General features: G+C 41.6%; 1 protein-coding gene across 2 annotated transcripts in view; it reads right to left on the reverse strand.

Moving 5' to 3' along the window:
* Positions 1 to 23,847, reverse strand: part of FNDC3B (fibronectin type III domain containing 3B) — a 191,305-nt gene that overhangs the window by 67,286 nt on the left and 100,172 nt on the right. For both annotated transcript variants that reach the window (XM_027724625.2, XM_027724627.2), the window contains exons 5-6: positions 22,615 to 22,858; positions 19,943 to 20,224 (exon numbers count right to left, since the gene is read on the reverse strand). In XM_027724625.2, the coding sequence (XP_027580426.1) occupies positions 19,943 to 20,224; positions 22,615 to 22,858 (526 nt within the window). The remainder of the gene's footprint in view (positions 1 to 19,942; positions 20,225 to 22,614; positions 22,859 to 23,847) is intronic.

A 23,847-nucleotide genomic window follows, 5' to 3' on the forward strand; every position in this document is an offset into this window, starting at 1 on the left:
AAAACATTGTAAGAAAAAAAGAAGGGAAAAAAAATTCCAGTAATTACAAATATTCAGAAAGGTGGGACTACTTGTAGATGTGTCCTCCACAAACAATGTTATCAATTGGGATTTGCTTTCACAGGGCAAAACCATCCTGTTTCCAAAGCTCAGCTGCAGAAGAAGCCCAGGAGTTTCTACAGCTCAATTACCACGGAACCTAATCCTGGTTTGATAACCAAGACCACCCTCAACCCAACAGCTGCAGAGCTGGGCTATCCACCTGCTCTCCAGGGCACTGGAGGATGAGCATCCTTGCCCTGTGTGCAAGAAGCCCAGATGAGCCACAGAGGGTGCCTGCCCTAAGCCCCAGCACCCACCCTAAATTACCTGTCCTTTAACCATGTAAAGCTTAAAGCTCTTTTAACAGCCACCTTCCAACTACGGAGACAATAAAGCAATGTCAGGCAGATTCCAATGCCTGACCAGCAGTAATCCATCCTCCCTGACCAGCAGTAATCTCTCCTCACTGCTACAGTGGCTCTTGCAGGGGCTACACAGTGCTATCACCAACAGGCTGTGAAATGCTTCCCCTAAATTAAAGGGATTAATTGTGCAGAAGGTGCTGCAGAGGCATCATCTGAGCAGCAGAATCAGCCTTTCCCCCACCCTCCCCCCAAAACAATCTTGAGGTAAAGCATCAGTTTAGAGTAATGAGGTGACACAAAGCAGCTTTATTCCTTTTGGACGGCAGCACGAGAGGCCTCACTTTCCACTACAGTATTCTCTAATGGAAAACTAGGAACATATTTTTCCTGTGTTTTTTTTTTTCTTTTTATTTTTTAAAATGTTAATGTAAAAAGTTTGCTCACCACAGCAGGAGAATACAACTCACCTAAAGCAAAATGAGCCAGATGTATTTGGCATAAGAAGCAAAAAATATCAATAAACAGGTAAGATCAGATCAACAGCTTTCACTAATGATTCCCCCAAAACCTGACCTACTTCTCGTAGCCCAAGAATGTGTCTTTATTTTTGTCTGTGACCTGCTTTAAAATGTAGATCTTCTTTTTAAAAATTCCATTAAGTGCTCGACTGCCAAAAAATGGAATTGGCTGAATGCTGATGGCCAAATTCCAGTGTAAATGCCCATCTCTCTCTACAAGAATGCACCTTGGTGTGGAGTGGGAATGACAGATCTCCTGCTGCACACATTCCTGGATTCCTTTTAGTCTCAGCCGCTTGGAAAAGAAAGGAGTAGTAATATTTCAGGAGGAGTGGAGGATAGCAAGATTGTTTTTTTCCATAGTAGATAACCCTAGAGTGTATTATAAAGAGTATAAACTGGCAGGATTGAGAGAGCATAAGATAATACTGACTTTAAACTACACAGATGGACTAAAAGGACTAAGGCTGAGATACTGATCCAAGTGAAAATGTTGAAGTTTGGGGTGTTTCTGAATTCAGGGTTCTTTCAACATTGGTAAAGAAGTAGGACACAAAAGCCTGGACACAGACCTGGAAAGAGTGGAGATCCTGCAGGCTTATCTTGAAGGGATGCTAATCAGAAGCAGCTTCTGCAGCTACAGAGTGTAACAAAAATGCTGCTACTATTTTATTGAAAGTTTATGGTTATTATGTCACCCCTAATTACAACCCCCAGAAGCTGAGCGTGAATCACTCTCAACCTTAAATCCCAAACATGTGGAGTGAATTTTCTTTCCTCTCTCTGCTTTCTAGCAAGGATGCTATCTCTGTCACACTGAGAGGAGAGGAAAACAAATCCTGAAGCCCAAAGAAATCTCACTTCCCTCTCCTGTGAAAATCAATAGCCTTGTACAGTAACCAAGTCCTCCAACACTTGCAGGGTCAGGGCTGAGAGTTCAAACTGCTCAAGGTACAGGAACTAACTCCAAGACCTAACAGAGTTGGGTATGCCCAGCAAAGAAATAATAATTAAAGGACTTCTCAAAGAACAGTCCTACTCAGGGAGTTTTTTATATGAAAAACACGTAGCTTGTTCACAAGAAGATGTCTCTGGATACCAGATACGTTGAAGTCTTGGGTTATTGTGGACATTTATGTGGTCAGTATGGACATTTATGTCACAATAGTTTATAAAGGTAAGTTGGAGCTGGAAAAAGAGAAATCTTCAAAGACTTTGGAGAGAGAGGGACTCACACAGACTTAAGGTGACAGCAAGTGCAAAAAACCAACCAACCAACCAAACAAACAAAAAAAACAACAAAAAAAACCACACACACACCAAAAAAACCCCCACAAAGACCCAAATTTAAAGTTGATGAATAATACATTTATGAATGTGCATTGCATCACATTTTCTAAAGAATAAGAAATATCAGATGATGCACATATGGTGACCAATTATGTCAGGTATCCCCCATGCTAAACCTCCTGAGTGGTCACACCTCAGACTGGGCAGGTGACAGTGATCCCACACACACACCCCAACCACTTCATACACACAGAGCTACAGAGCTGATGCATCCATGTCACTGATTTGCCAAGGCCATGAATCATTTTACAAGAAGAAATGCAGAGAAAGAAAAGCTCGCAGTGAGAAGGGCCTCTTTGTCACAAGCTTTGAAATCACTGCACCGGCTGGAGAGTGTGTGCCTTGGAGCCCTGCACTGAATTCAAACAAAAACCAGCAGTGAATAACAGGTAATGTAAAATTAAAGGCAAAAACCAATAAATATGCAGAAGTGATGTCTGTAATAGCAGCAGAGAACAGCTCAGGTTGGAAGGGGACCTCAGGAGAGGTCATCAAGTATTACAGTATTTACAGTATTTAAAATACTTAGTTTCCCATTTCAAGAGCTGTAAAAAAATCCCAGGCTTCCATGGATGGCTGATCTTCTTTCAGTAATAAACATAATTACTCAGTCTCCTGAGCTAGACTAAGCTAAGGAGAACGAGACCTGTCCCGAATCCCTCCCTCAGTAGGGAAGTTGCTCTGACCTGCCAACCTCTCTCAAAACACATTAAGTATCGAGCTCAACATCTTTTTTCTAAGCCAACAAAGAGCAGAAATCCTGCTGAAAGAGATGACAGAGAAGAAAAAAATCCATTTTATATGCCCTATGCTGATAATATAGAGTTGGTGGAAGACCTTTTCTCCTGGCTCTGTTATTGTCACTCAGCAGCCACTGTGGACTGTACTACTAGATTAGCTCCATTCAGGGATGAGGAGAAGGAGCATCTCCCAGACATCACAGATGCAGTGGTGGAAAGGCTGGGAAGAACAACAGCAAGGAAAGAGGAAGCCTTGATGTAAAACAGGAGATTAAGATTCCGAAAAATTACCTACAACTGCTTGGGAAAGATGGTGGGTGGCTGAGATGATTCACCTACCTAGTACTACCTGTCCCTGAACAAGAGACAGTCAATTTGCTCTTCAATCTTTGTTCCTTCCTCTCTCTCAGCTGTCTGAGCCCTGAGTATCTGACACAAAGACATAAAAGCTCTGTATGTCAACCTCCCCAAACGCTGGGGCTTGCAGAGACAGGCAGCAGACACGTGCTGCTTTCCCCCATTGCCATCGGGAACAGAAGCTCAGTCACGTCAAGGAAGAGTCCGACTAACACTTCAGGTCATTGTCCCATTATAACTTTTCCTCTCAACATCTGTTCCCCACATCTGTCATGGCAAAACTCTTCCTCCTAGGAGGAAGCTGGGGGTGGGGATGAATTCCTTGTGAATGCTCAGTGGGGTCCTCTGAGGGACAGTACGAAATCCAAGTTACTCTGTAGATCTCAGTGTCTAGGAGATACTTTAGCAGTCCCAAGCTACAGTATTAGGTTCTAATTCCCAGGCTGTGGGTCATTTGGATCCAATGTTTCAGACTAGCCTTTCAAAGCAGAGAAGCCAGCTGAAAGACCTGGACCATGTCTAAGCTTGTATTTTGGTCATCTCTCCTTTTTTCAGAGTTTTGAATCATAAACAAAACTCTACAGATACAATCAGGAGTAAATGTCCCTAAAAATTAAACACTTTCCCAGCAGCTGTTTGATGCTAACAGGGTTTCAATATTAAGTCTTGCTGAACTAAAGCTTTTTATTATATGCTTCTGTTAGCCTGTGTCTATGTTCCTTTCTGCACGTACAGTACAAATATAATTTTTAGACCTTTCCAACCATACTTTGAACATCAAGCACAGATTTAAAAAACAGGGAAAAAAAATATGTCATTTCAAGGTAAGTTTGAAGTTTCCATCAATAGTTTACATGTTTGCATGAACAGCAGCTGTGTGTGTAAATGGTTTGAAATAGCTAAAAGCACTAAACTAATTAGGATTTTCCCATTGCAAATACAAATTTTAGGTTTGTTCTGCATTCTTTCCTTCGAAGAGAGGAAAAGGTCCAGCTAAAGACTTAGCTTCTGGCCACAGAAATTATTTACTGTTTCAACAGCCTTTCCATTCCAAGGGAATGACATCAGCACTAGCACTTTGCAAACTTTGAGTCTAATTCTCAAGCAGAGCTCACAGATATGCCAGTCATAACACGACATGCTTTCTCAGAATTTGTTCCAGATTTATTGGGGCTGTGACCGGCTTTAATGCTGGGAAAGATCTTTTATCAGTCACGTACAGCGCAACCTACAGCCCCCAAGAAAATGAACTCTTCAAACACAGCCCAGCTCCTTCGTGAACTGCCTGCCAATGTCAAAGCTTAAGACACCAAGAACACATACAGACCTTTTCACTTCAGGGAACTGCAGAAATATAAACTAATAAACTCCTTGTACAAGAACAAACCTAAAACTGCAGATGTCACACTGTAGCTGAGTCACAGAAAGCAGGACCAGAGGGGATGTGACACAGCCACCCAATCCATCCTCCTACACTGAAATATGATCAATCTATATCAAACCAATTCCTCTGAGATGGCTGCCTAGCCCATTTTTTAAAAATAATTGAAAATTAAATAAATAACCTCCTGCCCCATGATTGTGGATCTCCAAACTTCCCCAGCTAGGCAAGTTACCACAGCATCTAACTCTCCGCATCACTGGGAAGATTATCTCCTCAACTTTCCCTGCTGCACTTTAAACCTACTCCTCCCTTCCCTGCACACCCACCACAGGCAGGTTCATCACCACCTTCTCTGTTGCCACCTTTCACATACTTAAAGGCACTTCTGCCTCTAAACAAAGCAAGCTCATTTCTTTCAAACCAGATTTTACCAGATCCCAACTACTGCTGTCCTCTGGCATGTTTTTTAAATTGGTCTCCATCCTTCTGAAGACACAGTAGCAGCCCTGACCACCGTGTGCCAGCCAAGGCCCTGGCAGCACCAACTAAGGAATAACATCCCAATTTACAGAGCTTGCTTGGAGGTTTCCTCTTCTCTTTGTCCATAGAGTAACTTGACTCTTGGGGTTTGTGCTTTACTACATCTCCCAGAACTACTGTGCAGAACTACCACACAGCTATAAAAAAAAAGGCATGTTTGAGAAGGATTGGCTCAAATGCAACATTGTACTCTTGCCTTCATCAAACTTCTTTCAAGGCCATTTGAGCTCTCCTCCTATTTTGTCCTCCTTCCTTCCCCCCTTAACCCACCAAGCACTCTCAGCCCTATCAGAACCTGATATGGACTATAATTTAATAAGTACCAATCCTTATTCCATCCTTCAAGTCCTTAATGAAAATATTGAATAAAACTAGACCTAGGACGAATTCCTGCCTAATCCAGTTTGATGCAGCTTTCCAGTTTGTCAGGAAGGCAGCCCAGGGCAGGGCAGGGTCACGGATAAACTGCCAGGCTACGTGCTGGCTGACAGATGTAACACTGGGAAGAGCAAGCCCAGTGTCACATGGAACACACAGTACTTTACACAACTCTTCCACATTGGGAAAAATGGGGAGCCCTTTAGAATAAAGAACTTGTTAAAAAAATATTTATATTCAAAACAGTCAGTTACATCATGCTGAAATACAATACACCAAGGAAGATTATTAATTAAGCCTACAAATGCCTGGATTAGATTTCTAAATGTAAAATATTTCAAATTTTTGTTAATTACATGAAAGCTAATAAAAACATCAATGATAAAACACAACTGCAGCTCCCATGACCAAGGTAAGGAGACTGATGTTAACTTTAGATACAATTGTTGAAACACATTCTAAATTTTTTAAAATTGCTGTGCATGAGCATATCAGATAGGTTTTCCATTTCTAAGAGCCTTCTCACTGTTGTCAACTCAATTCTGCTGAAATGCCTTAACTGATGTCCACGAGCTCATAACTCACTGTTTGTCCTTAAAGACCAAGCCATACACAGACAGCAAAAAAAAAAAATTCAAGCCACTCCCTAAATAACTGAAAGACAACAGAAAATCTGTTAACAGAAAACCCCTGTATAAACTCCAGAAAATTACATTTTCAGATCTAAAATAATAAGAAAAAAAAATCTCTAGCTATCCTAATTCACTGGGACAATAAGGCAAAGGATAATTAGTGCTTGTCTCAACACCACTGTGACTTGGGCATGAATTTAATCCCATGTTTCAGAGATGTCCTGACCATTGTCCATATCTATTAACCTGCTAGTTTCACCTTGACTGCTTCAGTATCCTATTTTCCATGGGACAGGATACTCCAAAATACCTGGAGTGCAAATTCACAACTCATCCTTCTCTAACCAGACACCTGCTATTGAATGGATAAGGATAATATGTAGAAGCATGCAGACATAAGTAATGAAGTCACCTGGGCTAAAAAAGTGTTTTAAAAATAAATGTCAGCATTTCCAATCCTCCCTGCTCCCTGTTATTGTTTGGATATATGTTTTTCATTGGGATAGTGGAAGGAAAATAAGATCAGCAGTAACCTACAAAGGAAACAAAATGCTGGATGCAAGGGACAAACGGAGACTAAGTGACATGTTGGGTTTGTTTTTCTCTGCTTCTTTGCTGCTACTGCTGGAAGACAGCAATAACAACTCCTACTTGACTGGCTGAAGATCTGAGCGAATTCCTACTGTGAACACGCAGTTGGTCCATTAGAAGGCAGAAAAGGGCTTTCTTAGTAAAATACAGCAACCCCCCCATCTCCATCACATACATTTTACATCTTAAGCAAGTGCTTTGTACATCTCCCAAGGATGATAACAGGGGCAGTGCACTGTGCGTGGCTGCAGCTGGCTGGGTTTGAAGGAACACCAAATTAAACAATGACATAACCCACAGAAACAGAGGAAGCCCAAGCTGAATCTGCTGGAACAACAAACCACTTACACACAGGACCTCCTCTTGGAGCACTCTCTTTTCATACTTTTGACTTGCTTTAGCTTATTTTCTGTGTCAAAATATTTTTCCTTTTTATTTTCGGCAGCTTCCCTTTCGCTATCACGTTACAGCAGCTCACACACTACGTGGGGTTGAGAAGACAGTAAAAGCTTAGCAGATAAACGAGGTAGTGGCCATCCCTCTATCTTTTGGTCAAGTACACAACAGCACAGCTGATTCATACAGAAGTACCTAACTGAGAAGACATGTTTAAAATTCTGTTGGTTTTTACAAGCATAATTTCCGTGCTACAGGCTGCAATTTCAGAGTGCTTTTCTAGGCTGTGCTGGCATCAGCAAAGCTCCTGTTTGAGCAGGCAGGCAGCATCCACATGTACACATCAGGTGAAGATACTCTACGTGGTAACGCCTCCTCATTCCAACAAACCCTCCTGCATGTGACAGCTGTGAATATGGTTGAGTCCTTGTAGCTAAAAATCTTGAGCCTCTCCAGCTTGCCCCTCTCGTCCCTGCAACGGAGCAGGTTCACAGCTGGGCCCAGGAGGGACTCCCAGCACTGCTCTGCAGGTTCCATGCTGGATGGGCACCAGAAAGAGCAGCAGCTCAATGTGCCACCGGTCAGATCACACACACAGATTTTGAAAATAAGTTTTTCTCCTCTTGTCTTGTCTCTTCTAAATGAGCATTAGACATCACTACCCCATAGCCCACTGCAGTTCATCAAGTGTGAAACTATGAGACCAAAGTAAATGGTTATTAAAAAAAAAAAATCAAAAGAGACATAACTAATCTGTTCTAATTAAGCAATTAATTTAATCAATTGTCCCTTCCCATACCTTGCTTAAGGCACAGAAAGGTGCCCAAGGACTGCTGAAAGAACTGTTAGAATGTAAGTGACATTACTTCTCTTTCTTTGTTTTTAAAAAAACATTACCTCTCTCCTTCCTTGACTTTCTGTCTTTTCTGATTTGGCTGGATTTATAGGAGCTACATATATGTGATACATCTTTGCAAAACATTTTTCTACCTATCTTTCAGCAGTTTGTAAGTGGTCTGTTTACCCGCAGTTGCCATTAATATCTTTAATTTCTAACAAGATGGAGTTCTTTTATTTGACAAGGAGACTGAAAGCCCCCCCTAAAATTTTCCTGGAGCTCCTGACTCCCACTTCCCAGGTAGAAGGTTGGCGTTTCAATCCCACTACCAACTTTGCCAACAAATGCTAATCTTCTAGATAAAATCAAGTTCTTCACACCCCTCACAATTTTGTACAATAGCTGGGATGAAAGGCTTGCCTTACCCTTAATTCCTTCCATTTTTTTCTGTGCTCCTTTGTCCCCCTCAGTTCTCCTCATTCCCTAAGACCATCTGCCTGTCTGGCCTTCGTTAGCACTCAAGGGTTGCCCTCCAGGCTGATGGACCCAGGGGTCATTCAGAAGGACAAATAACTTCTGCAAATTCATCACCTTGCTGTTACCATCAGCCCAGGCTGCCCTAGGTGATGTGACCATAAAAACTCCACAAGTTTCCCCAGCCCAAGGCAGGAGGAGGGTTAGGGTTAGATACCGACATTTCTTAAAATGTAACAGCGGCTCAAAATGCCATCTGACACCAGCTGTGAAATGACATCATCTGGCATTTACAGAGGGGAGGAGATTTCCTCTCGGAAAGAAAGGCTCCCAGCAGCCAGGCAAGCAAGAACCTGAGCACCACCAACACAGAGAGTGAAAGGAGCCTCCCAACTCATCCTTACACTGACAAAAAGCACAAGTTTGACAGCAACAAAAATTAGTCTTCTCTTCCCAATTTGGTCATTGACAGCTCCACTGTGTCCCACCACAGGCATGGTTTTGTCTCTGTCACTCTTCAGTGTCCCCACTGGGACAGCCACAGCCAAGTGCTGCTGGGGCAGAGGTGATTCCAGCACCCTCCAAGAACTGAGGTGGAAAGCACAATCCCTAAGGAACACAAGCTGACAAGTCTCCAGTGTCACCAATCTGGGCTTTTAAATCCTGTGACTGCTGCCCCATGCCAGTGAGGAAATATTTTTCTCTGAAAAACTACCTCCAGTGCAGGGGGACAATGGCATCAGCATTTAACCCACAAAAAGCCCAAAAACTTACTTCTTCTTGACCTTCAAAAATGTGACCATAGGCAATTCCGGCCATAAAACCCTTTGCTAATCTGCTGTTACACACAATAAAGGCATTTTCCTGATCAAGCACAAAACCGGCAAAATAACCTGCATAACTGCATATTTGCACAGAAAAACAAGCAGGCAGCACAGCCAAAACAGACTCCATAGGAGCTCCAAACTTGGTGGGGATTAAACAGAGCACTTCAGCCAAAATTAACAACCTCCTTGCCAGTGAACCTCGTAAAGCCACCAAGTCTGCTGCAACAATACAAAGGGAGCAGAGCACTTCCCAAGGCAGAGGCACAGCGTTGCCCAGATAATCTACCCACAAGCCAAATTTTGCCCTCAGTTCCAACTCCTCAGCCCTCACTTGAATCAAAGAAATGTGTCCTTTATATTTCATGATGGGCAACGAAAAGCGCTTTTGGATGCTGCGTTTTAGCAATAACCACTATTTCACTCCCAAGAACAGAGTCACAGCTAAGCAAACTATTCATCCTTTATGAGAAAGTAATCAGGGAAAGCTTTCCCTAAAACAGGATAACGCTAGAAAATGTGTCATCTTTTCACTGTTCTTGATTTTGTCTTAACATTTACATTAAAGCTGAAGTTTTATTTCTATGCACTACTTACACTGTTTGCATGGCTTCAAAAGAGGTTAGATTTGACAGGAAAAGCCTGTTTTTTTAAAAAAAATAATAATTCCAAATCATAATGCTAGAAATACAAAAATTTTTCAGGGAGCCTGGGATTTTTCACTGTTAACCTAGTGAATGGCTGCAGAAACACACTATTTTTTGAATGAATCCCAGCTCAGCTTCTCTGTTACCATTGTAAATTACTGACCTATTTTTTCAGATTAAAACTATGATAAAATGAGATTGCAATGAGTGATGGAGGAGATCACAGTAATCCTGGAAACCAAGGAACATGTTTTTTTCTTTCCACTCAGCCCAGGCACCACAGCTCAGAGATGGGGAAGGCAAAGAGCTTCCACCCCCATCTTTAAATCAACCCAAACATCTGCAGATTGACAGCAGAAGAGAAATTAGTTCTTTCCTCATGACAGATGACAATCAACTGACTTGAGCAATCCCAGCCTAAAATGTTTTGCAGTTGAGTCTGAATGATGAACTGTAACTATGTGAGCCAGAATGAGATTAAACAACACATTTAAACAAGATCAAGGGTTAAATTTCTAGAATGCAAAAGTAAGAAAGGTTGATGCAATGTTAACTGTGTCGTCCCATGTCTGAGATATGAGGATTGCACTCAAGAATGTTTAAAAAACCTGATCTATAATGTCTGTACCAGCTTTCTACCAGTGAGCTCGAAGTACTGCCTGGGCAAATAGCAGTCCTGTGTGTGACAAGGGCAAAATGCAATCTCTGATGTTTTCACAACCAGTTCCACCACTAAGAACCTTTTGAAATATTTAAAATATTTCACAGAAATATCCACCTGATTACCACTCGCTGGGAAGGATTCAACAAAGCTCCAGGAATTTCAGCTCATTCTGGATTTCATTGCTGAGATGAAATTCAGGCACAAGTCACATGAATCACAGTAAATCAAAGCAGCTGCTTCTAAGCAGAGCTCCTTAGAGGGGGGAAAAAAAACTACCAAGAAATAAAAACAACAAAAACCCAAACGCAGGACAAAATCTTTTTATAACAAAACCTTGGAGAAAACTGAAATGGCTGCTTCATTTTAGAACAGTGTTTATCCCTTCTGTTAAGTGCAACACTCAAAGCATCACCTTGCATTAAGATTTTTCCTTCCCTTAAAAGCGAATATACTCAAGGTCACAAAAACTTTGAAAATCAATTCCACCCTTCCTCAGAAAAGGAAAACTAACTGATGGGGTTTGAAGCACAGCCTAAGAATGTTCAGTAAACAAATCACATTAACTTCTGCAGGACATAAAATTTCATTTCACCACGTTTGCAAATCCAGCTGGACGTATAGACCGACATTGTTCGGAACATCTGACTGTACAAATAAGGGTTGTTCATTAAATTATTAGACTTTAATGTGTTTTATTTTTTATACTCTGGAGGGAGGAAATGTTCTACCTCTTCCCTATAAATACTCTCTCCCTTTTGGCTCGGTGTCCCAGATACCGCCAAATAAGGGAAACACCGTTCCCTTCCTTTGTCGGTGGTCCACCTTATCTCCTCTTAGCTAGTGAGAATACACTGTTTATCTTGCTCTGAAGCTTTCAGACCTTGGTGTAACTCTTCTCCCCAGCACAGGGCTTTAACCACTGAGCATTTAAGCAGGATGAAAATGTACTTAGTATGACTTTTTTCTGTTGGTTGGGTATCTATAAATTACGTAAGTTCCTAGGAAGAAAGTTCAGATTTCAGTCTTCTGGATTTGACTGTCAGTTGCAGCAGAAGCTGCAAATTCTTGAGATAATACAAAGATCCTCTGGGGGAAGAGGCTGTGCCTTACGTCATTCAGCACTGACTTCCTGATAAATGATGGAGCAGATAGCTTATCCAGCTCCCCTTGCCAAGGAGATCCTGCTGGCAAATGAGGCAAGGGAGGGATGAAAGCAGACAAGAAGAAAAATATGAGAGTCTACAGGGGTTGATCAGCATTTGGAAAAACAGCCTTGGGGTAAAACTCAGGCCACTGTCAAAAGGGTTTTTAAGTCACCAACATCGAATGTGAGCCCTGGAGCCAGATTTACACACCCCTCCTTTACTAGATATGTCCTACAGGTTCCTAGGTGGATTTCAAGCTGTGTTTCTTGCAGGCTACTACACTTACAAAGACTGGGGAGCTTCAACTAAGGTTTATTTTGTCCGAGCTGCTGTGATGAGACTGAAAAATGTAACCAGAACTGTGGTGACCCGTTCTGCCCCACTCATGCCTCAGAGCTGTGGATGCCCAAGAGACCAGCTCTCAGAGCACCTTATAACCATGATGGATCATGTGTATTCCCAGAGACTCTGATGTTTTGTTTGCATTTTCAGGTACAAAAAGTCTGGATGAAACTAAGTTTTCAGCATTTATATTCACCTTTAAAAGCAGCTGACAGTGAAGATGGGAGAATATTGTGCAATTAAGAGGCAACACTCCCACTTAGCTGACGAAGAGAATCTCTTATCTACAACTTCTCGTGCTTAAGTTATGAAGCTGGTTCTTTAGTCTTTCAAGATAAGTGCCTAAAAATAGAGTATCTCCTCTCTCCCTGCCCCAGCCCCTCTAGCTTGCAGAACTTAGTGCTAATGAAGCACAAAACAGGCTCTGCCAGAACAAAGCCATGCGGTGTGAAAGAAAGTAGGACTGCCATGGTATTCAGGCTTCCCATAAACTTGGTTTTTTTTCCTGTAGTATGGATATAGCAAGAGAATACCTCCATGCTAACGACATTTCACATGCAGACAAGATTTCATAGGCTTATAAATTCCTGGAAATTATTCTGCACATAGGCAACTTCTGGGAAAGAGTTGGTCAAGAGGCAGTAGCAGGAACTACCCACAGACAGCTTGAAGCAAAACACTGCTAGGTTTGGAACTGGGCAAAGCAATGGCTGAGGCAGGGAGTGCACTAGCACTGGGCATGGACTTGCTTTTCAGTACCACTGCTCAATTTCTGAAATTTAGCTTTTACCTTTCTCCATCAAAGCCCCCATGATGTAAGTTAAGCTTCAAGACAGCAGAGGAAACAGGGATTTGTTTCTCTCCCTCAACACAGTGTATTTCAGTAATGCTGGACAAACATTTTAGCAATTTTTCTTGCTGAAGAAAAGTCACAAATTAAGCCTGATCTGGATAAATTCCTGCAGGCACACAGACTGACATGAACTTGGGAATATACTCTGCCTGAACCCTGCAATATGTTTCTAATACAGTCAGTCTATATAGAGCTTGCTTAAGTGGTTACTTTACGTGACTATCAGGCAAAATATTATTTGGTGAGAATCTGTGTGGCCCAGCTCATGGAGTTCACTCTGGTACACAAAGGTGTGCTCTCAGCACGTTAACATCAGAAGTATCTGAGGCTCATAACCATTTTGTTTACTGCCTGAATAAACAATGTCACAGCCTATTATTTTTCAGAAAATACCAGAGATAAAGACTGTTTAAGAAGCAGGCATATTTCCAAATAGAAACAAACAAAACCACCAAGGCTCAGTCATTATGTGGGAGATAAGGTCAAGGCACGAGAATATCACACTGGAAATTCCAGGTGTCACAAATGAACAGTGGTTCCTCAAGTTCAGACTATGCCCTAATTAATGCATCCTATTTCCTCTCACGTATTAAAGATTATAGAATGCATGCACACAACAGACAACATTTATTTCTAATGAGATATAAGTCTAAAGAATTCAGCCAAGTAGTATTAGTTGCTAAAACTACTAAAAAATGCAGTAGGAACAGTAACACTATTTAGATTTCATGTGTGATCCTGATCTATGCTCACAAGATTCAACACGTCTCTGTTTCCACTAAATATTATGTTTCACATTGCATTACTTGGTATAATAGTAAAATTCACTTAGCCTGACAGATGTATTCTACTCTTCAGAGTGTTTTTTTCCATGTTACTAATAAAATCACTGTGTCAGTTTTGGCAGGTTGTTTTTCAGATGACAATCTTGAAGAAATTCATTTTATAGAACCAAATAAATTTAGGGACACCAGGGAAACTGCACTTACATAGGGGTATTTTGTACAGCAGCAGAAAAAACATTTATCAGTTTTGTCTGCAGAACATTTCTATATTGGTTTAACAGAAGTCTATTAGCATTTACCAAATCATCAGTTCCTGGCTAAAAGAACATAAAAGTTCCATGTATTGCCAGTGCTTCTCAGTCTCTTTGCTTACATGGACCAAAAGTGATGAAACTACTTTAAGCTTTTAAATCTATAGGATATACAAACACAGATACATGTATGACTCAATAAGCTTGCAAAATGGATTCAGGACCAAAATAGAAAAGAATTAACAGGATCTAGAATGAGTAAGAAGAGGAACTCTGCCTGGTTCCTGTCTGCAGTGAATCACAGCTCCTTCAATTTCCCTTTAATTCACAGCTCCAGATTAAAAAAACCCAACTTGATAGAGGTAAACAAAAATAGAAAAAACTCCCATGTTTTTCCAAAATATATTTAAATGTTATACAGAAGAGACAGAGAGAACAAGACAGGGTTGTGTCAGGAATGCCTCTGCTCTGGTTTTTCATACATCACCACTCTGCGTCGTGTACTTGCAGCTTGCAGAGTGCAGGGATACCTGCTGGTACCAGCTCTTGCTAGGCCAAGCTAGTCATACCTCCAATTCACTTCTTCACCTCAGAACTTCTGCTTTGACAAATTAAATACTTATTTTAAAATGTTTTCAAATTAAAACCACCATAGTTGAAGTTCTCTTGCCAAGCCCATTTTCCATATATCCCCAATACATTCTCCTCAAAGAAATGAGCACACAGAGCTATAGCCACATCTCCTGAGAAATGTCCACTGGCAACGCGTGTAGGAATTTGAATCCATGGTTTTCACCTTCGGGAGTAGCTGGAGGCTGCTCCAGTGCACAACATCGGATTGACAAAACCTGCACAACAGGAAGACAACACTCTGAGCTTTTAAACTGGTTGTACACATATGACATCGGTACTACAAAAGTTTATGATCTATTAATAGTCTCTAAAAACTCCTTGAACTATTAATTGCTTCTAATATTTTTCCCTCCCTTCTCCATGTATAAAGCACATCAATGCCACATGTAAGCAAAGTTGAAAAAGCAAATCTGACTTTCAAAACTGAGTTAGACAAGTTCACAAACAATAGGTCAACAAGTGGGCACCCGAAGGGCCAGGCAGGACTAAATCCTCTGTGGTGCCCAGCAGGTTGGGATGCTGATGGTCAGAGCAAGGACCAGTGCGCAGGATGCAGCTGGGATTGCAGGCCCCCCCTCAGCATCATTATCAACACAACTATTGAAAACAGACCACTGGGCTCGATGGGCCCCTGCTCTGACCCTGTAGAGTCAAATCTTCTGAAATCACCACAAAAAAAATCCCCTATGAACGTTCACATAAAGGCGCACGCGACCGCCCCGGAGCCGCCTCCCTGCCCAGGCTGGGTCTGTTTATTCTGGCACCCAGCTCCCAGCACCCACCCAGCTCCTGCACAGGATGCACATAACAATCCATTGCCTGCTTTCCACTTTTACCCATTTGAAGTGTTTTAGTTTGGGCTATCCTAGGCTCTTCAAACTTCAATGAGGATTAAAAAGATTTTATCTCATTTGAAGGAAAAAGAAAATGTTTCATTAGGAAATAGGCAAAAGCATTGTAAGAATGCTCCAAACTGCTTATGTTCCCACAGTACTTGCAGCCACACACAGGACTTCTCAAACTACCAGATCACTACATGACCAAGAAGTGAACCACTAAGTGCATGAGAAGGAAGTGACTCAGACTGAAATTCATAAAGGACAGCAAGAATGGGACAGGATTTCCGCTTGCAGCTCTTTTTACATGGCAAGGCTCCTTCAATGAAAAAAAACCCAACCCACAAAAAACCCAACCCTGCTCCCTCCTCTCCCATTCAGCTTTTAAAACAGCTCTGCAGAAAAGCTAGAGTATGGATTTTAAATCAGAGTCCCTACATCATACCTCCAAGCCTTCTGTCTGTACATGAGACCATCCATCATTTTTCCACTAACAGAATAGTTACTATATTTTCAGACAATTATAAGCCATCAGCTTCCTTTTTTTTTGCCTTAATATGGCATATTCCAACATAACTAGAAATCTTCATTTACAAGTGCACCTCCCAACATAACAACACGATGCTGTCAATGGAAAATATCAGAACTGCACTTATATCCCCAATCTGAAACGGTTAACATCCTAGTAAAAAGAGGTTCTGATGTTACGTTATAGATCCAGCCCAGGACAAGAGTGCATTATAGAAACAACAACGTATTTTTAATGTACCATCATGTTGTTCAGAGCACAGACTGACAGAGAGGAGCACATGCTGGGTCCACAATTGAAAAGGTGACTGAAAAAAAATACTCCAGAGTAATTTACTTAAATTCAGTCCTATTAATGATTTATCACCCCACTTCTTCCAACAGTGCTGAATTAGCTTTTGGGGGAACCCCTGGTTCTCAATATTGGCAAGAGGCAATAAGCTATTGATATATGGCAGAATTTTTCTTGAGCACTTCCTCAAATATCATAGGCATAATACATGCAATGAGTGTAGATTTGGATGGAAAAGTACATTGTTAACTTAAGTATCTCATGTCCTGTGATTTATGTCATCCCTTTTCAGAGAAAAGAGCAGAGCTGTCCTTGCATTGTACACTGAACGTTTTCTTCAATATTATTCATAGGATCATTGAGTGGTTTGGTTTGGAAGGGACCTTAAAGACCACATAATTCCAACAGCCCTGTCCTGGGCTAGATCAGGTTGCTCAGAGCACCATCCAACTCAGCCTTGAACACTTCCAGGGATGGGGCATCTACAGTTTCTCTGGGCAATGTGTGCTAGGGCCTCACCACCCTCACAGGGAAGAATTTCTTCCTCATATCTAATCTAAATCTGCCATCTTTGAGTTTAAAGCCATTCCCCTTGCCCTTGTCACTCCAGGCCCTTTTCAAAAGTCCCTCTCCAGCTCTCTTGAAGCCCCTTTAGGCACTGGAAGAGGCAGACTGAAGAACAGAAACTCCCATCTTCCACTTTCCTGTCACAAACGTCACTGTGCGGATCATATTCCTCTCCCGATTAAAGCAGACACTCAAATTGCCTCTCAGAGCATCAGCTCAGGAGAGGCTGGGACTGCTGGGAGAGACATCTCCTGAATCAGTGAGCTCCTACCCATGCTTCCAGCACCAAGGCAGCTTCCAAGACTTTTCTTCCAACAGCCTGGTCCCTAAGGAAAGCAATCACTGCCACACTGTAGCACTGCCGACAGGCTGCGTTCTGCATCAAACACAGCTTAGGTTGAACAAGGGTCTGCTCCAGCTGTGTCCAGGGCTCCCAAAGCCTCCTCCCTTCCCAGGAGCTGGCTCACTGGATTGCTCTGACATCCAAACGCCTAAAAGAAGCATGCCAGTTCTACTGGATAAACACACACACACACCACAACCAGCTATGAAATGGTACACTATAAAGCACATCAGAATCCCCAGTAAATAATTCATGTAAACAAACCCCTCAGCTCCAGTTCTCCTTCACGTTACAGTAAAACTCATACATTCCTACTTGCCTCTTGAGAGTTTTTTGGCTAAGTAGTTTTCTAAATAAAGACTCTTATTCCCTACAAATTTTATATATATATGCATTTATATATATTAATAGATTTTCCAGGCTATTCTGCAATTTTGGAAGAAGCCACACAGCACCATCAAATTTTTAACCGTTAGCAGGCTTGAACTGATACACATCCACAAAACCTTTAAGTTTAAATCCCTTTGCTACTTGTTGCTTCTGACACATTCATTTTCCTGGCTATTCTAAACACACTGTCATCTTAGCAGAACAAATCAAAACTAGCAACTGTGCCCAGACTGCTGTTAACTCTCACCCCAATTACCTGTATGGCCATGTTAATCAGGTATTCATCAATAAATCCCAAATAATTCAAGAAGAAACAGAGAAGGTAAATATAAAGCAGAAGATATTATTAGGAGCTTACAAATATCAAGTGGAAACTTATTTTAGCAAATTGCTCGGTAAGAACCTTTAAGAAACCTCTGTGACCTTTCTGCAGAAATTTGCATATAGGTATACATGTATGACTCTAATAATACACTTTGATGTCAAAGAGCTCATTTTTTTTTTTAATATGAAAAAAACTTCTCCTATTCCTGCTCTGGCCATGGATTTTCCTGTAGGGCAGTCTGATGTGACTCCTGGGCTGCCATCTCCAGGTGGAGATGCAGAACCCAATTTTAAAAAGGCAGGAGGGTGGGACAACAGATGTTTATTTGCACAGCCTCCTGTTAGGGACCTGTTCACAGTCTGGGGGAGGACTCCACCACTTGGTGTTCCGAGTTTTAAGGCACCCTCTGGTTGACAGACTGGATGTGCTGTGGCCGCGACTTCACTGATTTTGCTGGCATTTCAAAAGTGCTCACGCTCTTCAGCTGCAGCATAACAGACTAGTCCAAGACAACAAATTAGACAAACACGAGGGCTGCAGGAAACCTTTGAACAAGATTTTTTAAATTAAATCTAGATTACTTTGAAAATGATCATCCAGGCTGACTCTGTACCCACTGAAGATACATTGTGAGGCTTAGCTGTTAAGACTACACTTTATTCCAGGTCTTTCACACACGTGCCTCCCAACCCCTCATGTATTCCACCTCAGATAAACAGTTAAACATAAATAAGAATACTAAAGGTCACATAAGCTGATTGACAAGAAATAACTAGAAAGTCTAATGCAGTGATTCATTTTCTTGGATTACAGCATTCCCAAATACAGCTCCTTGCTAATTCTAAAGATCCTGAAGCATGTCTGCAAATCCTCATTCCTTACCGTGCCAGCAGCATTTTTTCCCCCCTTTGGCTATTGATTTAGTTAGTTTTCATGAATATTTATTTCAGTTATGTCTCACAAGTAAAAGTACACGGCCAAATAAATATACACTATAGATAGATAATGGAAAACCTATGTCATATGCATAAATTCACACAAGAGATTTCAGAGTGTACTACATTATAAGTATCCTGGACATGTTGGGTATAAGCTTGGTTACTACATCAAAGTTTGTTAAGGCAGCTGCAGCTGTAACAGTTAGCAAAGAGACAGGCAGAGATGAGAAAGGTTGAAATGTAGAATAAGTTATTAAGCTAAATTCAGGTAGAACTGTCTGTGTGCAGAATGGTTGGTGATAAATGAGATTTGATTACAATAAAATTTTACATCGTTCATTTAAAGTTTTACATTTTTAAATGGTAAGCCTCTGAAAACGCTGAAGAAAATGATTTCAAAAGTATCCAGTATTTGATACGAATGTGAAGTATTTGACCCCTAATTCCAATGGCTAAGATTAAGGAATTTCTTCTCAATTTTCTTCTGTTTCAATTAATCATAGTTCCATTGAACTTTCACATTAAAAAACTTGTTTTTTCAGCCATCACCTCTAAACTTTGTAACAACTTTACTAGGTTTACCCAGCAGATGCAAAGTAATAGCACCCAGTAGCCAGGTTTTGGTTATAGCTCAATTGTCCATAAAGATTTTTTGCAAAGTGCCAAAGATGCCTCTACGAAAAGCAAAACAAAACTCGAGACCTTGCCCACAAAATGCGTTTCTGCTTCCAACAGACAATAAGAGAATGATGCTGCATCTCCCAAGGGAGTATTCATGAAAGATGGGGAGGCAACCAGATCACCTCACAAAACAAAGCCAGTATAGCAAGCTCAGTGTCTCTGCGTACGTTCACACTGAATTAAGGCGGGCGGCAGCGGTCTTTGGCATGGTCACTCGACCCACACAGAGGAGGCCATGAGTCGGAAAAGTGCAATAAAAAGGAATTTAAAAATAAATAAAAATCTGTCTTTACCATGTGGGTCTTGCTCATTTGACTTGGGGCTGCTCCTCGCCCTGCGCTCCGGTTTCTTGGCGGCCGGGGCTGCGCCGCCGCTGCTGGCGCCGTTGTGGCTCTTGGCGTAGCCGTTGTACACCGTGGTGCAGCTGCCGATATGGCTTTTGTAGATGGAGGAAGGGGGGCTGTTCAGGCGGTTCTGCCGATCAATCTGCCTGTCTTTGAGTTTTTTGTGCTGTGGTTTGCTGTACTGATCCTCCCTGGTGATGTAGCTGGACATCCCGTATAGTGGTATGATTTCTGAAAACGGAAAGAGTTCACCTGCGTTAACTTGGAACAACAAACATCACCGGAATTTTTTTTTTTTTTTTTCAGAAAACAGAATTCCTGACCCTCTCCAAACGAAATCACTCCAGATGTGCCTGGAGATTTTATAACAAACCAATTTTTTTTTTCTTAAAAAAATCTTTTCAGTGGGACTGATGATTTTTTTGTATTAACTGTGCTCCTTAGACGATAGAATTTCATAACTCTTTGGGTGAGTGTGTAAAATACAGCAATTAGGGTGATAGCTTTTCCCCTCCTTTTCAGTCTTTGTGTTTCAGGGACACAGATTTCAAGCAGAAATCCATGGAGACTGATCTTCAGGAAAAAGCCTTCATAAGTTCAGAGCAATTTAGCATTTTCTTCCCCAGGGCCTGACTGGACAGAACAAGCTGAGATGTGCTGGTTTCAAGCTGCCATCCCTGATTACATGCAATTTAATTTCCCAGGATAAATTGACTTTACAATTCTGTCAGCTGTGCCGCGTAAGCAGAGAAGTGCAACATGAAGTGGAAGCTTTAGGAAGTAAAACTATCTAAAAAAGTTTGAGAATTATCATAAATATCATATGTACACTTCCTCAAATTCAATCTCCCCCTCTCCCCTCCAAGGATGACTCTAAGCTAACACAGGTCAGCTTCACAGTATTTTCTGCTTTTCTCTATCATTCAGTCCTCCTTTTTGAGCTCCACTTCTTGAGTGTGAACCTTGAACCTATTTGTGCCCAAAACAGTTTTGTCTTTGTTAGCAAAATAACATTAGTCTTTTTCCTATCTCCATATTAGGAGATAGGAATATCTCCTATATTAGTCTTTTTTCCTATCTCCATTCAGAAGTTATGGTACACACTTCTGATGCAAACAAGCATCCCATCCAGCTGTTCAAGGCCTGTTTGTAAATTGAGATTGCCATGTATACTGTATTATAATTTTTTCAAGCTTTTTCAACTAGCCAGATTTTCTTTCTTTGGTATGCCAGTGCATCTTGGCCTTCATCTTTCCTTATTTCCTTATTTGTATTATCACAGCAACTAGCTGACTAAAACCAGCATGTTACAAATAAATGGTGTTTTTCAAAGTATAAGCCATTGCACAACTAAAGGGAAGCAGTGGATTAACACTCATCAGTACAGCATTCACCAATTATTTCAGTGTACAGGTACAAGCAACCAAGGATTTTGTTTTAAATTTTACTCTTAAGTTGAATCAGTTTCTTGGCATCTCCAGGCTGCAGAAATATTCAACATGTAGTTACCCAGCAGCTCTATGTTTGCTTTGCACTATATTTGTATGCAAGACTTTGTCAGGCAATATGATAAACTGCCCTGTTCCCTTTTCAAGTCCTTCCCTTATGAATCTGGATGGCTACATGATCCCACCGGGTTCCTGAGCTTCCCAATTCCTTGCTCCCAGTACAATGAAGTTAAATGTAAGCTGTAAGGGTCCATTCCTCACAAGGTCTGTTGGGCAACATAAAACTCAAGAGGTAGCATCTGTAGATGCCTCCTCCTCTCTTTTTGCCTCTTCCTTCCCACTCCAGCAGAACCCTACTTCTGGTGACATGACTTAAACATACTCTTTAGAAAGGGTTTTAAGTCCAGGTAGTTCAGCAGTAACGTAAATCCACGAATCCTGAACCCACTTGCATGTCAAACATCTCAAGTAGCTTTGCAGATTACTTTTTTGTTTAATGCTCTCTTTCAGATTACACAAAGACTTATCTCCAGGGTGGCAGAAACACAGCAGTACATAGTTCAGACAGAAATATGCCCCTTTCACTCCTTTCCTTGCAATTGCTTCCTCATGGCCTGATTAGGGTTGCCATGCTACCCTTTGGTTTTGGACAATGCCTTGCAGTGACTTAGTGCACAGTCTCCACTAGAATAACAAACAGAAAATGCCTGTTATTTCTTGGAAAACCACAGAAATCACATCAGGGCCAACACGAAGCGGTATCCGGCTTTTCCCACTGGAAACGATCCATGTTAGGATCCAGCACTCTGCATCCATCGTCATTCCCAACCCAGGACTGACACATTTTGTCTCTAGGTTTTCTGTACAATGCTGCATCGTGACACAGCAAGAACAACATGACTCATGTCCCTAGTTTGGAGCACTGGATGAGACATCTCTTCCCACTGGATTCACAGATTAAGTTAAAAGTGGGTTTGTTTCTGCAACTTAGAGTTGCAACATAGGATTGCCTGGTGTTGCCACTCTCTGGGATGGCTACAGCCCCCTGCTCTGGATATTAAAGGAGATTCCATCCATGTAGACAAAGCCACACTACAACTTCTCCACTTCATTCCTACTCTTGGTTTCCCTAGCCCTTAAAACTTGCTGAACACAGACGTGAAACACCAATACCTTGTTCTCCGTATATTGTCGGGGGAAGATGATGCTGTGGGAAAAACTGCGGTGGCATGTCCCCAGGTCCAGTGACAGGAGGATAAAAGGCTGTATGTGAGTTGTGGATGAAATGGGGGTGGTGTGTCAGGTATGGAGGTAAGTGATGGGTTGGCGAGATGGCCGAGGGGTAGCTGGGGGGGTAACACTCCGGAGACTGCGGGGTGACCACCACCCTCCGAACGCCCGTGTTGTCTTCTATCACCTGGAAGGGAAGGCAGGGAAAGGAGCACGTTATGCAGCATCTGAACCAGGCACATTTTTAAAACAGCACTGTCTACGCTTTGTTCTCCCATTGCAAAACAGTTGGTCCTTAGGTTTACTTTCGTGAATAAACACATTTCTAAAATTAATATCAGCAGAAATAACCACAGTGGTGATGTGGCTTCTCCTGCAGACTCAGATAGCCACACTAATCACTGGGAGTTGTGCTGCTGCTAGTGATAACTATGTGGGTAAGAGACAAAATAAATAACCTGCATTTAGGGAGGAAAACAATTGAAAAAGGAACACAAAGCACCAAAATAAGTGTACTGGTTGGAACCAACCTTAGATTCTGCCCATAAAATTTCTACCATGGATTTTGACAGCACTCCGAGTACAGAGTTAGTAACACTCAGCAAGTAGCTGGCACTGCTACTGCAAAGAGGCTGCGTGTGTGCACAGAGACAGGTACTCTGCAGGAACCTGCTGTATTGACAGACATTTGCAAAAGAATTGCTCTGTTCATAACAGGTATCTGTTCAAGACAAATCACAGGGCAGAAGGATTGTTTCTGCTACAGAGCTGGTCTATACATCCACACAAATCCACTCTGGGATATGCATAACTTGGCCCCCAATGCCCTAGTCAAAGCATGTAAAAACAGATGTAGGAAGGTGGGAATGTGCTTAGGCTGAAAAATGTTTTTCAGGTTATAATTTTTCCAGAGTTATATTTCTGGAGAAGAGTCAATCAGCCAAATTTCAGTCCAGACTCAGGAGCCAAGCTTTTCTTGAAACTCATTCAAAAAACTTCTGCCACTTCTGAAATTTAAAAATACAACCACATAAGAACAATTACAATCCCTTTGACTCTGTAATGTTGACGTGCACGAGGTAGGAAAGTGTGAAGGAAGCATCATTTAGTTTCACACAAGAAACAGGTTGTTAAAAAGCTAATTTTCTCTAAACCGACTGATGACACACAGATGGA

This window comes from Pipra filicauda, unplaced genomic scaffold, assembly GCF_003945595.2.
Source record: "Pipra filicauda isolate LSUMZ 115617 unplaced genomic scaffold, ASM394559v2 scaffold9_size5747161_pilon, whole genome shotgun sequence".
NCBI lineage: Eukaryota > Metazoa > Chordata > Aves > Passeriformes > Pipridae > Pipra > Pipra filicauda.